General features: G+C 41.9%; 1 protein-coding gene across 3 annotated transcripts in view; it reads right to left on the reverse strand.

Annotated features, from left to right (window-relative positions):
• The window catches only part of LOC118385796 (coiled-coil domain-containing protein 148-like), a 47,305-nt gene that overhangs the window by 12,519 nt on the left and 20,960 nt on the right, over positions 1-13,826 (reverse strand). For all 3 annotated transcript variants that reach the window (XM_052521976.1, XM_052521975.1, XM_052521978.1), the window contains exon 10: positions 11,862-12,068. In XM_052521976.1, coding sequence (XP_052377936.1) covers positions 11,862-12,068 — 207 coding nt within the window. The remainder of the gene's footprint in view (positions 1-11,861; positions 12,069-13,826) is intronic.

Here is a 13,826-nt window from a genome sequence, read left to right on the forward strand (position 1 = left end):
GGCACTCCAATATGTTCTATAAACATCACAAATGGTCCTTTTGTTCAATTAATTTCGTCGTTATCTCCAAAATGTCCATTTATTTGGCGCGTTTGATTCAGTGAAACACCGGTTGCAACTCACCCGACATGACTACCATTTATCTAATAAATTACCTGTAATCTTGCTCCAAACATTTGAAACAACTTTCGTAATCCAACTTTAGGTATTTTTAAACGTAAATAATCGATAAAATTTAAGACGGAATACTCTGTGTTCAATTGCGTTTAAAATTAAAGTGCGAGCTTCAGGTCGCGCGCCCCAATGATGATGATGATAACATTATTTCAACTTCAGCTAATAAATGTGTTTCTGAGCGAGATCCCACCTTTCTCGGAAATCTGAAAGATTTAACAATTAACTAAACTCTAGTCTGTCGTGTAGTAGGCTCAGTAACACGGGGGCACGATGGGTATAATTAAGGGTAAGTTTATTCAGCAAGCTTAGCACTCCATCACAGCAGACATCATCAGCACATGCATACTCTTCTTTTCCCTAACTGGAATCCAGTTCGCATTGTACATCCATTCTGTATCAGAATAGGTCAATTAAAATAACTGTAGTGCAGCAGAACACGACATTGTCATCCGTTCCATATTCATCTCATAGAAATTTGCCAACTGATTCTCTATGCACCAACATGTCTTTCAAATAAAGATAGGTATATTGATGCTACTCTACAGCTGTGGAATCTGTAATGCAATAGAAAACATCTGTAGATAATAATTGATATAATATCTGTCCCCCCCCAATGTCAATACTTTAGGGCCACCTTTTGCAGTAATTACAGCTGCAAGTATCTTGAGGTATGACTCTATAAGCTTGGCACATCTAGCCACAGGGATTTTTGCCCATTCTTCAAGGCAAAACTGCTCCAGCTCCTTCAAGTTGGATGGGTTCCGCTGGTGTTCAGCAATCTTTAAGTCATACCACAGATTCTCAATTGGATTGAGGTCTGGCCTTTGACTAGGCCATTCCAAGACATGTAAATGTCTTAAACCACTCGAGTGTTGCTTTAGCAGTATGCTTAGGGACATTGTCCTGCTGGAAGGTGAACCTCCGTCCCTGTCTCAAATCTCTGGAAGACTGAAACAGGTTTCTCTCAAGAATTTGCCTGTATTTAGCGCCGTCCATCATTCCTTCAATTCTGACCAGTTTCCCAGTCCCTGCCGATGGAAAAACATCCCCACAGCATGATGCTGCCATGATGCTGCTGGTGTTCTCTGGGTGATAAGAGGTGTTGTGTATGCCCAGACATTGCGTTTTCCTTGATGGCCAAAAAGCTACATTTTAGTATCATCTGACCAGAGAACCTTCTTCCATATGTTTGGAGAGTCTCCCACATGCCTTTTGGCAAACACCAAATGTGTTTGCGTAATTTTTTCTTTAAGCACTAGCTTTTTTCTGGCCACTCTTCCGTAAAGCCCAGCTCTGTGGTGTGTACGGCTTAACGTGGTTCTATGGACAGATACTCCAATCTCTGCTATGGAGCTTTGCAGCTCCTTCAGGGTTCTCTTTGGTCTCTTTGATGCCTCTCTGATTAATGCCCTCCTTGCCTGGTCTGTGAATTTTGGTGGGCGGCCCTCTCTTGGCAGGTTTCTTGTGGTGCTATTTTCTTTCCATTTTTTTATAATGGATTTAATGGTGCTCCGTGGGATGTTCAAAGTTTCAGATATTTTTTTATAACCCAACCCTGATCTGTACTTCTCCACAACTTTGTCTCTGACCTGTTTAGAGAGCTCCTTGGTTGCCATGGTGCCGCCCCTTGCAAAGTGGTGTTGCAGACTCTGGGGACTTTCAGAACAGGTGTGTATATATACTGAGATTATGTGATAGATTATGTGACACTTAGATTGCACACAGGTGGACTTTATTTAACTAATTCTGTCACTTCTGAAGATAATTGGTAGCACCAGATCTTATTTTGGGGCTTCATAGCAAAGGGGTTGAATACATATGCACACACCACTTTTCAGTTGTTTTTTTTTAAATAATTTTTTGAACCATGTTATTTTTTCCCTTTCACTGAGTTGCTCAGTGGGTTATCAGTATCACTATACAGCCCACAGTGATAAGCAGACAGCCCAGCTCATAATGAGGCCAGCTCCACCACGAGGCCTCCCCCATCACCGCCAGGTCTCCTCCAGGCCTCATCCAGCACCGTCAGGCCTCATACAGCACCACTAGGTCCCTCCAGCACCACCAGGCCTCTAGCACCACCAGGTCTCCTCCAGCAGCACCAGGTCTACTCCAACAGGGTAGCTGGACTGGTCTGTGTCTGCCACTTCCAGCACCAGTAGGCCTCCAGCATCACCAGGGCTCCAGCACCACCATCAGGCCTCCTCCAGCACCACCAGGCCTCCACCAGCACCACCAGGACTTGTCCAGCACCACCATGCCTCACCTCCTCAGGCTTCAAGGTGATAGGGGTAGCAGGGTTAGGGTCAATTCCAATGCTTGATTTCAGTCATGAAGTGGAGAATTGATATGGAATTTAATTAGAATTTTAACAATCTTCAAGTTATGGAGTTGGAATTGAATTGGAATTAGACTGTTTGGACGTTTTGAATAGGAATTTAATTGTAATTGTAAAGACATTTCATCTTTGGAATTGAATTTAATTCAAATTCCATATTTTATATTTCCCAGTTAATGGAATTAATGCACATTGTATCAAACATTTACTGCAGGATTTGTTTTAAATAATTTCAACATGTGTTTCTATATTTCCAGTATAGCTTGCCTGTCTGAACAGTGACCTGATCAATTGGAATTTGTGGAATTGTTGGGAATAATATTGAATTGATTTTCCTTACATTGGAATTTAGGGGAATTTAATTATCTTTCCATTCAAATACTGATCTGGAATTCAATTGAATAACATTTAATTTACAGGGATTTAATTTAGTGGAATTAACCCCAACCCTGAGGGGTAGGGAATCATAATGAAACTTTTACCAACACATCTACTCCAATCATGATATAGAATACAACATTATTGGAATTTGCATGTGAATCATATTTTAAATAAACAAATATACTTATACTGCACCTGTAACAACACAGCATATCAGGCTGCTGTACTAAAGATTCAAAATAGTATGTAATGAAATAAGATGATGAAATTGCAGAAGTGGATTTCATCATGATGAATATAAATATTTTATTTATTTATTTAGAAGACCTACTGGAAACAGAGACACCACTTGCAGAAACAAAGCATTTGTATAAGGCTGACAGAATGGCAAGGGGAATCCATCTTGTGCTCTGGTCGTGTCAGGATGATAAAGACCATGAGCACTCAGGAGAGATTTGGTTGGAAGGAGACTTCCATTTGTGCTCTGACTCAACTCCAGCACAGAAATACAATATGTGACTATAACGGAATTCATATACGGTTGGGAAAGTCTCTGATTAACTTGGCAATATTTTGGATTGAATACACAAAGATGCCTGCATTCTTTCTACCTCTGCACTGCGTAATTCCTTCTATTGTTATGATCAGAAATACAACCTATTATCAGTATGAGTTCAGTTTTAGGAAAGGGTGAGTTAACTCATAAAAGCTCATAAATATATGTAGCCTCTGGAAAAAAAAGTGAATGAGTCATTTGCTAATCTTAGAAAATATTAGCCCTTTCGGAGACTCACGTAGACAGCACATTTGATGATAAGGCAGTAGGAATACAAGGATATAACATCTATAGAAGAGACAGGAACGTCTACAGGGGAGGTGTTCAGAGCCATGTTCCTGTAAAGCCCAGAGAGGATCTTATGACAAATGAAGTAGACGTGTTGCAGGTTCACCTGCCTGATGTGAAGCCTCTTCTTTTAGGCTGCTGATATAGGTCACCAAGTGCAAACTGTCTGGAGAATATGTGTTTGATGTTAGACAAGGTCTCTGATGCTAAATGTGAAATGTGTTTTCTTGGTGACCTGAACATCGACTGGTTATCATTTCTTTGTCCTCTCAAGAGGAAGCTTCTTACTTTGACTAATGCCTGTAGCATGACCCAGGCTATCATTCAACCAGCCAGAGTGTCGACCAATAGTGGTTGATCTGTGACACAAGACACATTTATAAGAGATCCGGACTCTTTTGTTGAAGATGTAATGTTTTATTTTATTTGAAGTGTGTTCGTCTGCTGTGTATAAGGAGGATAATCCAGACGCAGCACTTGGAGTATTTGTAAAAATGATTCTTGCCAATATTTTTTGGGGTGTGACCATTTTCATTTTTCTTGTTGTAAAGGGCTACATGCACAATACACAAATCAATATAACTGAATAGTTAGCTCGCATCACAGAGCCAAAGAGTAACAATACATTTAGAATGTATAGAGAGGGAAACATATGGGGAAATAGAAGCAACTAGGGTTGCTTGTCAGTCTCTCAGCAAGGAGTTACACTCCGTGTCAGGATGGGTAATTAACAATAAACTGTCTTTAAATACTAATACTAATCTACAACCATAAGCATTGTATTTGGTTCAAAGCATCCTCTAAGACCTAAACCTCAACTGGAGTCGTACATAAAGGGTGTGACCACTGAACAAGTTGCTGAAGAAGAAGAAGAAGAAGCTGAATACCTAGGAGTAACATTTTTGTACACAAAGATCAACCGTATTAGTTGTTCAGGCTCTGAACTTGCCCCGTCTTGATTACTGTCAGGTGCAGCATAGAAAGACCTAGCAAAGCTGCAGCTGGCTGAAAACAAAGCAGCACGCCTGGCCCTTAACTACACACACATAACTAACATCAACAACATGTATAATAGTCTTTCATGGTTGAGGGTTGAGGGGAAATTGACTACTTCTCTTCTAGTCTTTTTAAGAAACATTTGTATGTTGAAAATGCCTAATCTATTTGCATACACTTCAAACAGACATACATCACCTACCAAACCAGACACGCCATTATGGATTTCTTCACTGTACTCAAACCAAAAACAGATTTCATGTGTCGCTCAGTTACAGTGCCTTCAGAAAGTATTCATACCCCTTGACTTATTCCACATTTTGTTACAACCTGAATTCTAAATGGAGTCATCGTTTTTTCTCTCTCGACCATCTACACACAAGACCCTATAATGACAACCTGAAAACGTGTTTTTGGAAATGTTTGCAAATGCATTGAAAATGAAATACAGAAATATCTAATTTACATAATTATTCACACCCCTGACTCAATACTATGTAGAAGCACCTTTGGCAGCGATTACAGCTGTGAGTCTTTCTGGGTAAGTGCTGCAAAATCGGGACCCTCACAAATCAGCTGGGCTAGACAATCTGGACCCTCTCTTTCTAAAATTATCCGCCGCAATTGTTGCATCCCCTATTACGAGCCTGTTCAACCTCTCATTCGTATCGTCTGAGATCCCTAAAGATTGGAAAGCTGCGGCGGTCATCCCCCTCTTCAAAGGGAGAGACACCCTAGACTCAAACTGTTACAGACCTATATCTATCGTACCCTGCCTTTCTAAAGTCTTCGAAAGCCAAGTTAACAAACAGATCACCGACCATTTCGAATCCCACCATACCTTCTCCGCTATGAAATCTGGTTTCCGAACTGGTCACCTCAGCTACGTTCAAGATCCTAAATGATATCATAACCGCCATCAATAAAAGACAATACTGTGCAGCCGTATTCATTGACCTGGCCAAGGCTTTCGACTCTGTCAATCACTGCATTCTTATCGGCAGACTAAACAGCCATGGTTTCTCAAATGACTGCCTCGCCTGGTTCACCAGCTACTTCTCAGAAAGTGTTCAGTGTGTCAAATTAGAGGGACGGATGTCCGGACCTCTGGCAGTCTCTATGGGGGTGCAACAAGGTTCAATTCTCGGGCCAACTCTTTTCTCTGTATACATCAATGATGTCGCTCTTGCTGCTGGTGATTCTCTGTTCCACCTCTACTCAGACGACACCATTCTGTATACATCTGGCCCTTCTTTGGACACTGTGTTAACACACCTCCAGACGAGCCTCTATGCTATACAACTCTCCTTCTGTGGCCTCCAACTGTTCATAAATGCAAGTAAAACAACGTAAATGCATGCTCTCTCGGAACTACTCTGGACGGTTCTGACTTAGAATACGTGGACAACTACAAATACCTAGGTTTCTGGTTAGACTGTAAACTCTCCTTCAAGACTCACATTAAGCATCTCCAATCCAAAATTAAATCTAGAATTGGCTTCCTATTTCACGCCAAATCCACTGGCTCCAGGTCATCTATAAGTCTTTGCTAGGTAAAGCCCTGCCTTATCTCAGCTCACTGGTCACCATAGCAGCACCCACCCGTAGCACGCGCTCCAGAATGTATATTTCACTGGTCACCAGTTCTCTGCTGCCAATGACTGGAACAAAATGCAAAAATATGGAGACTCACATCTCCCTCACTAACTTTAAGCATCATCTGTCAGAGCAACTTACAGATCATTGCAGCTGTACATAGCACATCTGTAAATAGCCCACCCAACTACCTCATCCCCATATTGTTATTTTTTTTGTTGCTCCTTTACACACCATCTATCACTCCAGTGTTAATGCTAAATTGTAATTATTTTGCTACTATGGCCTATTTATTGCCTTACCTCACTAATCTTACTTTATTTGCACTCACTTTTCTATTGTGTTATTGACTGTACGTTTGTTTATTCCATGTGTAACTCTGTGTTTGTGTCACACTGCTTTGCTTTATCTTGACCAGGTCGCAGTTGTAAATAAGAACTTGTTCTCAACTGGCCTATCTGGTTAAATAAAGGTGAAATAAAAATAAATAAATTAAAAAAAGTCTAAGAAATGTCCAAACCTGGATTGTGCAAACATTACGCAGCTTTATTAAATAGTACCCACAAACAACAGTCTCAACGTCAACAGTTAAGAGGCGACTCCGGGATGCTGGCCTTCTAGGTAGAGTTCCTCTATCCAGTGTCTGTGTTCTTTTGCCCATCTTAATCTTTTATTTTAATTGGCCAGTCTGAGATATGGCTTTTTCCTTGCAACTCTGCCTAGAAGGCCAACATCCCAGAGTCGCCTCTTCACTGTTGACGTTGAGACTGGTGTTTTGAGGGTACTATTTAATGAAGCTGCCAGTTAAGGACTTCTGTTTCTCAATCTAGACACTCTAATGTACTTGTCCTCATTTTCAGATGTGCACCTCCGATTCCGCTTTTTATTCTGGTTAGAGACAGTTTGTTCTGTGAAGGGAGTAGTACACAGCGTTGTACAAGATCTTCAATTTCTTGGCAATCTCTCGCATAGAATAGCCTTCATTTCTCTGAACAAGAGTAGACTGACTGAGTTTCAGAAGAAAGGCCTTTTTTTCTGGCCATTTTGAGCCTGTAATCGAACCCACAAATGCTGATGCTCCAGATACTGAACTAGTCTAAAGAAGGCCAGTTTCATTGCTTCTTTAATCAGAACAACAGTTTTCAGCCTTGCTAACATAATTGCAAAAGGGTTTTCTAATGATCAATTAGCCTTTTAAAATTATAAACTTTGATTAGCTAACACAACGTGCCATTGGAACACAGGAGTGATGGTTGCCGATAATGGACCTCTGTACGCCTATGTAGATATTCCATTACAAATCTGCCGCTTCCAGCTACAATAGTCATTTACAACATTAACAATGTCTACACTGTATTTCTGATCAATTTGATGTTATTTTAACGGATAAATAATTGACTTTTCTTTAAAAAACAAGGACATTTCTAAGTGACTCCAAACGTTTAAATAGTAGCGTATATATACAGAATTCCACATTTATGTTATGGTGTTCTGCGTGTAGGCCAGTGACACAAAATCTCAATTGAATCCATTTTAAATTCAGGCTGTAACACAACAAAATGTGGAAAAGCCAAGGGGTGTGAATACTTTCTAAGGCACTGTATAGGGCATAGGTCTGTTATTTTCACTGTACGTGGGCAATTTCTCTATATGGGCCATTTGTGTAATTTAATGTATTGTGTTTAGGGATGATTTAACTTGCTTTGATTTAATCGCTATGACATGGTCATCTACAGTGCCTTCGGAAAGTATTCAGACCCCTTGACTTTTTCCACATTTTGTTACGTTACAGCCTTATTCTATAATGGATCAAATAAAACAAGGTCCTCAGTGATCTACACACAACACCCCATAATGACAAAACAAAAACATTTTTTTTAGCAAATGTATAAAAGAATTAAAACATAAGTATTCAGACCTTTGCTATGAGACTCAAAATTAAGCTCATGTTGCCATTGACCATCCTTGAGATGTTTCTACAACTTGTTTGGAGTCCACCTGTGGTAAATTCAATTGATTGGACATGATTTGGAAAGGCACACACATGTCTAGATAAGGTCCCACAGTTGACAGTGCATGTCAGAGCAAAAACCAAGCCATGAGGTTGAAGGAATAGTCCGTAGAGGTCTGAGACAGGATTGTGTCGATGCAAAGGGTACCAAAACTGGGGAAGGGTACCAATATATTTCTGCAGCATTGAAGGTCCCCAAGAACACAGGCCTCCATCATTCTTAAATTGAAGAAGTTTGGAACCACCAAGACTCTAGGAACCAGCTCTCTTCCTAGAGCTGGTTGCCCGGCCAAACTGAGCAATCAGGGGAGAAGGGCCTTGGCCAGGGAGGTGACCGAGAACCCGATGGTCACTCTGACAGAGCTCCAGAGTTCATCTGTGGAGATGGGAGACATTTATTTTCTCCAGAAGGACAACCATCTCTGCAGCACTCCACCAATCAGGTCTTTATGGTAGAGTGGCCAGACGGAAGACACTCCTCAGTAAAAGGCACATGACAGCCCGCTTGGAGTTTGTCAAAAGGTACCTAAAGACTCTCAGAACATGAGAAACAAGATTCTCTGATCTGATGAAACCAAGATTGAACTCTTTGGCCTAAATGCCAAGCATCACATCTTGAGGAAACCTGGCACCATCCGTACGGTGAAGCATGGTGGTGGCATACATCATGCTGTGGGGATGTTTTTCAGCGGCAGGGACTGGGAGACTAGTCAGGATTGAGGTAAAGATGAAAGGAGTAATGTACAAAAAAAGAGCTCCAAAGAGCTCAGGACTTCAGACAGGGGCGAATGTTAACCTTCCAACAGGACAATGACCCAATGCACACAGCCAAGACAACGCAGATGTGGCTTCGAGACAGGCCTCTGAATGTCCTTCAGTGGCCCAGCCAGAGCCCGGATATTAAGCCGATCGAACATCTCTGGAGAGACCTGAAAATAGCTGTGCTCCCCATCCATCCTGACAGAGCTTGAGAGGATCTGCTGGGAACAATGGGAGAAACTCCCTAAATACAGGTGTGCCAAGGGTCTGAATGTAAATGTGATATTTCAGTTTTTTATTTGTAATACATTTGTAATACATTTGCGCAAAAAAAAAGTTTTTGCTTTGTAATTATGGGTGGGGTATTGTGTGCAGATTGATGAGGGGAATAACTATTTAATCAATTATGCTGGTTATTTATGAACATTTGAACATCTTGGTCATGTTCTGTTATAATCTCTACCCGGCACAGCCAGAAGAGGACTGGCCACCCCACATAGCCCGGTTCCTCTCTAGGTTTCTTCCTAGGTTTTGGCCTTTCTAGGGAGTTTTTCCTAGCCACCGTGCTTTTACACCTGCATTGTTTGCTGTTTGGGGTTTTAGGCTGGGTTTCTGTACAGCACTTTGAGATATCAGCTGATGTACGAAGGGCTATATAAATACATTTGATTTGATTTGATTTGAATGATAGAATAAGGCTGTAAACGTAACAAAATGTGGAAAAAGTCTGAATGCTTTCCGAAGGCATTGTATGTATGTTTTTGTTTCTGATGTATGGTATGGGCCATAGACATGCCAGATCAGGTCATGTTATCTGTGTAAATACATGTACATGACCACAAAGAGAGGGAAGCCACCAACATGAGGTCAGTCCTTACTGTTATCTAATTAGCTGTGGTTAAACAAATCTCCAAACCCCTTATAAAAAACATCAGCTATGCTATAGACGGCTAGATAAACAAACATAACTTGTTCATCAGTTAATTGACAAGAAAGCCTTACTAGGATGACACACTGCAAGAGTGGGGGACTTTTTCCATGTACGCAACTTGCTTTTTGAGCGAATCGAACAAACCCTCCAATACAGTTACAACATGTCGGCAAGACAAGGCTGTCCTTATTAGCTTGTTAGCGTTCACAGCCCATCACTAGTGGCATCCCGAACTGTGCATGAGAAGCTAGCTAGCAAGAGGAAATGTCAGTGAGTGAGAGTTGAGTAAAGTCTGGTGTACACTACACAATGTTAGCCCCGATTTGTCAGTCCCAGACAAGTTTTTGAGATCGGCGACAAAATCCCTTTGTCGTTGCCTACTCGGGGCATGTGGCCGTCACCGACGCTCGTTTAATGTGAGCGGGACAGAGACTCAATCTGAGGGCTACTGATTTCGTATTTTGGCTGATATACATGGCTGATATTTTAAAACATGTTTGATTTTGTCAAGTTTTGAGAACGGTGATCAGCAATAGCCAATGAGAGTTCTCCAGAGAAGGAGCGGGTGAGATGATGACGCTGTATCCCATCACCCAGAATGTCTACTCTCAAGCAGGAACGATGACTACCAGTACGCGTTTGTAAAGCCAAAGTGTCAAATCGTTACACCTCTGAAGTTCACAAGCAATGTTATTCAATTCAAAAGATTGGCAAGGAATTTCAACTCTGTATGGCAAGCATGAATGTCTGACTGAAAACTTTTTTGAGCCTGCATTCTAGCTATTTTAATTTAACTAGGCAAGTCAGTTAAGAACAATTTGTTATTTACAATGACGGCCTACCACGACCAAACCCTAACGATGCTGGGCCAATTGTGCGCCACCCTATGGGACTGCCAATCACAGCTGGTTGTGATACAGCCTGGAATCGAACCAGGATCTGTAGTGATGCCTCTAGCACTGAGATCCAGTGCCTTAGACCGCTACGTCACTCGGGAGTCCAAACATTCTCATCACATCATTGTTTTCGCAAGATAGCGTGGTATCAATAATCCTCACGACCAAGTAAAGAATCTTGTGTGACTGTTCAGTGCCAGATCGTTAAGTGTGCGCACCACTACGTTGGCAAGATAAAAAAAACAACATGAAAAACAGTCTCGCCGATATTAGGATTTTGAAAGTCGTGTAGGCATTAGCTGCCTCCTTAGTGGAGGTCTTCTACACAGTCAGAGAGAGGTGTGTGTCCCAAATGGCAATCTATTCCCTAAGTAGTGCACTACTTTTGCTGCGGACTCTGGTCAAAATAGTGCACTATATAGACAATAGGATGCCAATTCAGACATAGGATGCCATTTCAGACACAGGATGTAATTTAAGACATAGGATGCCATTTCAGACATAGTATGCCACTTCAAAAACAGGATGTAATTTCAGACATAGTATGCCACTTCAAAAACAGGATGTAATTTCAGACATAGGATGTCATTTCAGATAGGACGCCATTTCAGACATAGGATGCCATTTCAGACACAGGATGTAATTTCAGACATAGGATGTCATTTCAGAAACAGGATGTAATTTCAGACATAGGATGTAATTTCAGATAGGACGCCATTTCAGACATAGGATGCCATTTCAGACACAGGATGTAATTTCAGACATAGGATGTCATTTCAGAAACAGGATGTAATTTCAGAAACAGGATGTAATTTCAGATAGGACGCCATTTCAGACATAGGATGCCATTTCAGACACAGGATGTAATTTCAGACATAGGATGCCATTTCAGAATTTAAGATGCCATTTCAGTGTACTGCATGTATCTCTACCTTGTCACTGAGGTGGGAGCAGATGTCCTGCTGGTGCTTGCGGTCTGTGTGGAGGGCCAGCTCCTCCCGATGGGTCTGCCTGGCCTCCTCAAGGGTCACCAGGGCTTTAAACATCAGGTCAGCCCGATCCCGCTGCCAACTCTGGGCCACCACATGCATCTGGGTCTGGGTGAAGCGCTGCCAGTCCCAGCGCCGCTCGTGGTCCGTCTGCAAAAAGACACTGTCGCCATGGAGATACAAATACAACCATAACATAACACAGAACAGGTTTTGCTGCAGTGTTTTCTATTCTAGGTTTCGAGAACCTTCATTTTACCAGTCAAATACCCTTGAGGTTAGAAACCTCTTTTGCCACGGGGACCTTTTTTGCCAGGCTTATGTAGCGATATTTCCTGATACAATAAGTTTGGTCGTAGTGACATATAAGTAATACATAGCATATAATATGCAACAACATATATAGCATAGCATATACTGTGGGCGACATAGAAACATGCAAACCTGTATTGATACATTAGATCAGACTGTCATGCTAAAGCAGCTACACAGATACTACAGAGTAACACCCGGGTCTTGATATTGGTTTAGATAAGTGGTGTTCAATGCACCTTTTCCTTTCCAGCGTTTTGTATATAGCGATTCATCATTGTGGCAGCAATCACACAGAGGCAGCTTCACTTGGCTACCTTATTGGAACAGAGGGAATTCCATTCATCTATGGACTAATAGTGGCTAACTGACGGTGTGACGGCATTAGGCGGCTGACTGTTTTTATTGAACGTGAGCGAGCTGACAGATCTGCCAATGGGACATACGCCGCTGTGCCAGAGGCAGCCCGAGCACAGCTTGTTTATTAACGCATAACTTTACAACTTGAAGAAGATCCATCATCCTTTTCCCTTCTCTGTCTCTCTCTCTGTCCCTCTTTGTGGAATTTGTGTGTGTGTGTGTGTGTGTGTGTGTGTGTGTGTGTGTGTGTGTGTGTGTGTGTGTGTGTGTGTGTGTGTGTGTGTGTGTGTGTGTGTGTGTGTGTGTGTGTGTGTGTGTGTGTGTGTGTGTGCATGCGCTCACATTCTGTAAGGATTCTTAAAGCTGTACAGCAGTATTAATTCAGCTGCTGACTGACAAACCCCTGCAGAGCCTCAGTTATAAGTGTGAGGGCAGAGCGGCCACTAGAAAACCTACATTTAATCCGTAAATACCAAGGAACATCATTGGGTAGCTCCATTGAATGGCAATAGCAGACAATTGACCTCTGACCGTGGCCACTGGAAACGGAAACATTCACCAGCTATGTCCACTAGGGGTCATAGTGCAGTCTGTTAAACCTCAGCATCCACGGCACTGATAATCCTCATGATTCTAGGTTTGAAATCACCTACTGCATTTGCATATCAAGTGTCTCGGCGTGTCCATTGGTGAGGACAGGGACAGTGACCTGAACGTGCAACTTGAATATCGGTCAGGGTAGAAGTGATTGTTAGAATTGATCATAAGTGCACTGTCCATGTGTCCAGATAGTCACTCACTCAGAAAAGGTGCAGAACAAGGTCGAGGGTCAAACATCTTTGATAGACCAAACATTAGCCAATCCCAATCACACAACACGCCATCCTCCGTTTCAAGTGAAAAATTTCTTAGGGCTGAAAAAACAGTCAAAAAGATTGCCGAAAGAGCCCTTTGTCTCAATGGTTCAATTTATGTAGCTGTGCTTTTAGAAACGACTAGGATGAATCAAAAGACTACGTAATCAAAGCAGCAGGATGGCCCTTTTTCTTTTACAGCTTTGCACTCCTTTCTTCCTGTTTCCTTTCTGAAGTAGGCCTGAAAGAGGTAGCAAACTGTTCGCCACATACAGCGCAGGTAAAGTGTTCTACAGAGGATACACAACAGATTTTAATATCAAAGCTTTGACTGGGCCGCTGTGGACAGAACATCCACGTTGACCGTTCCATATGTCTCCAA

Source organism: Oncorhynchus keta, chromosome 7, assembly GCF_023373465.1.
Source record: "Oncorhynchus keta strain PuntledgeMale-10-30-2019 chromosome 7, Oket_V2, whole genome shotgun sequence".
NCBI classification, from domain to species: domain Eukaryota; kingdom Metazoa; phylum Chordata; class Actinopteri; order Salmoniformes; family Salmonidae; genus Oncorhynchus; species Oncorhynchus keta.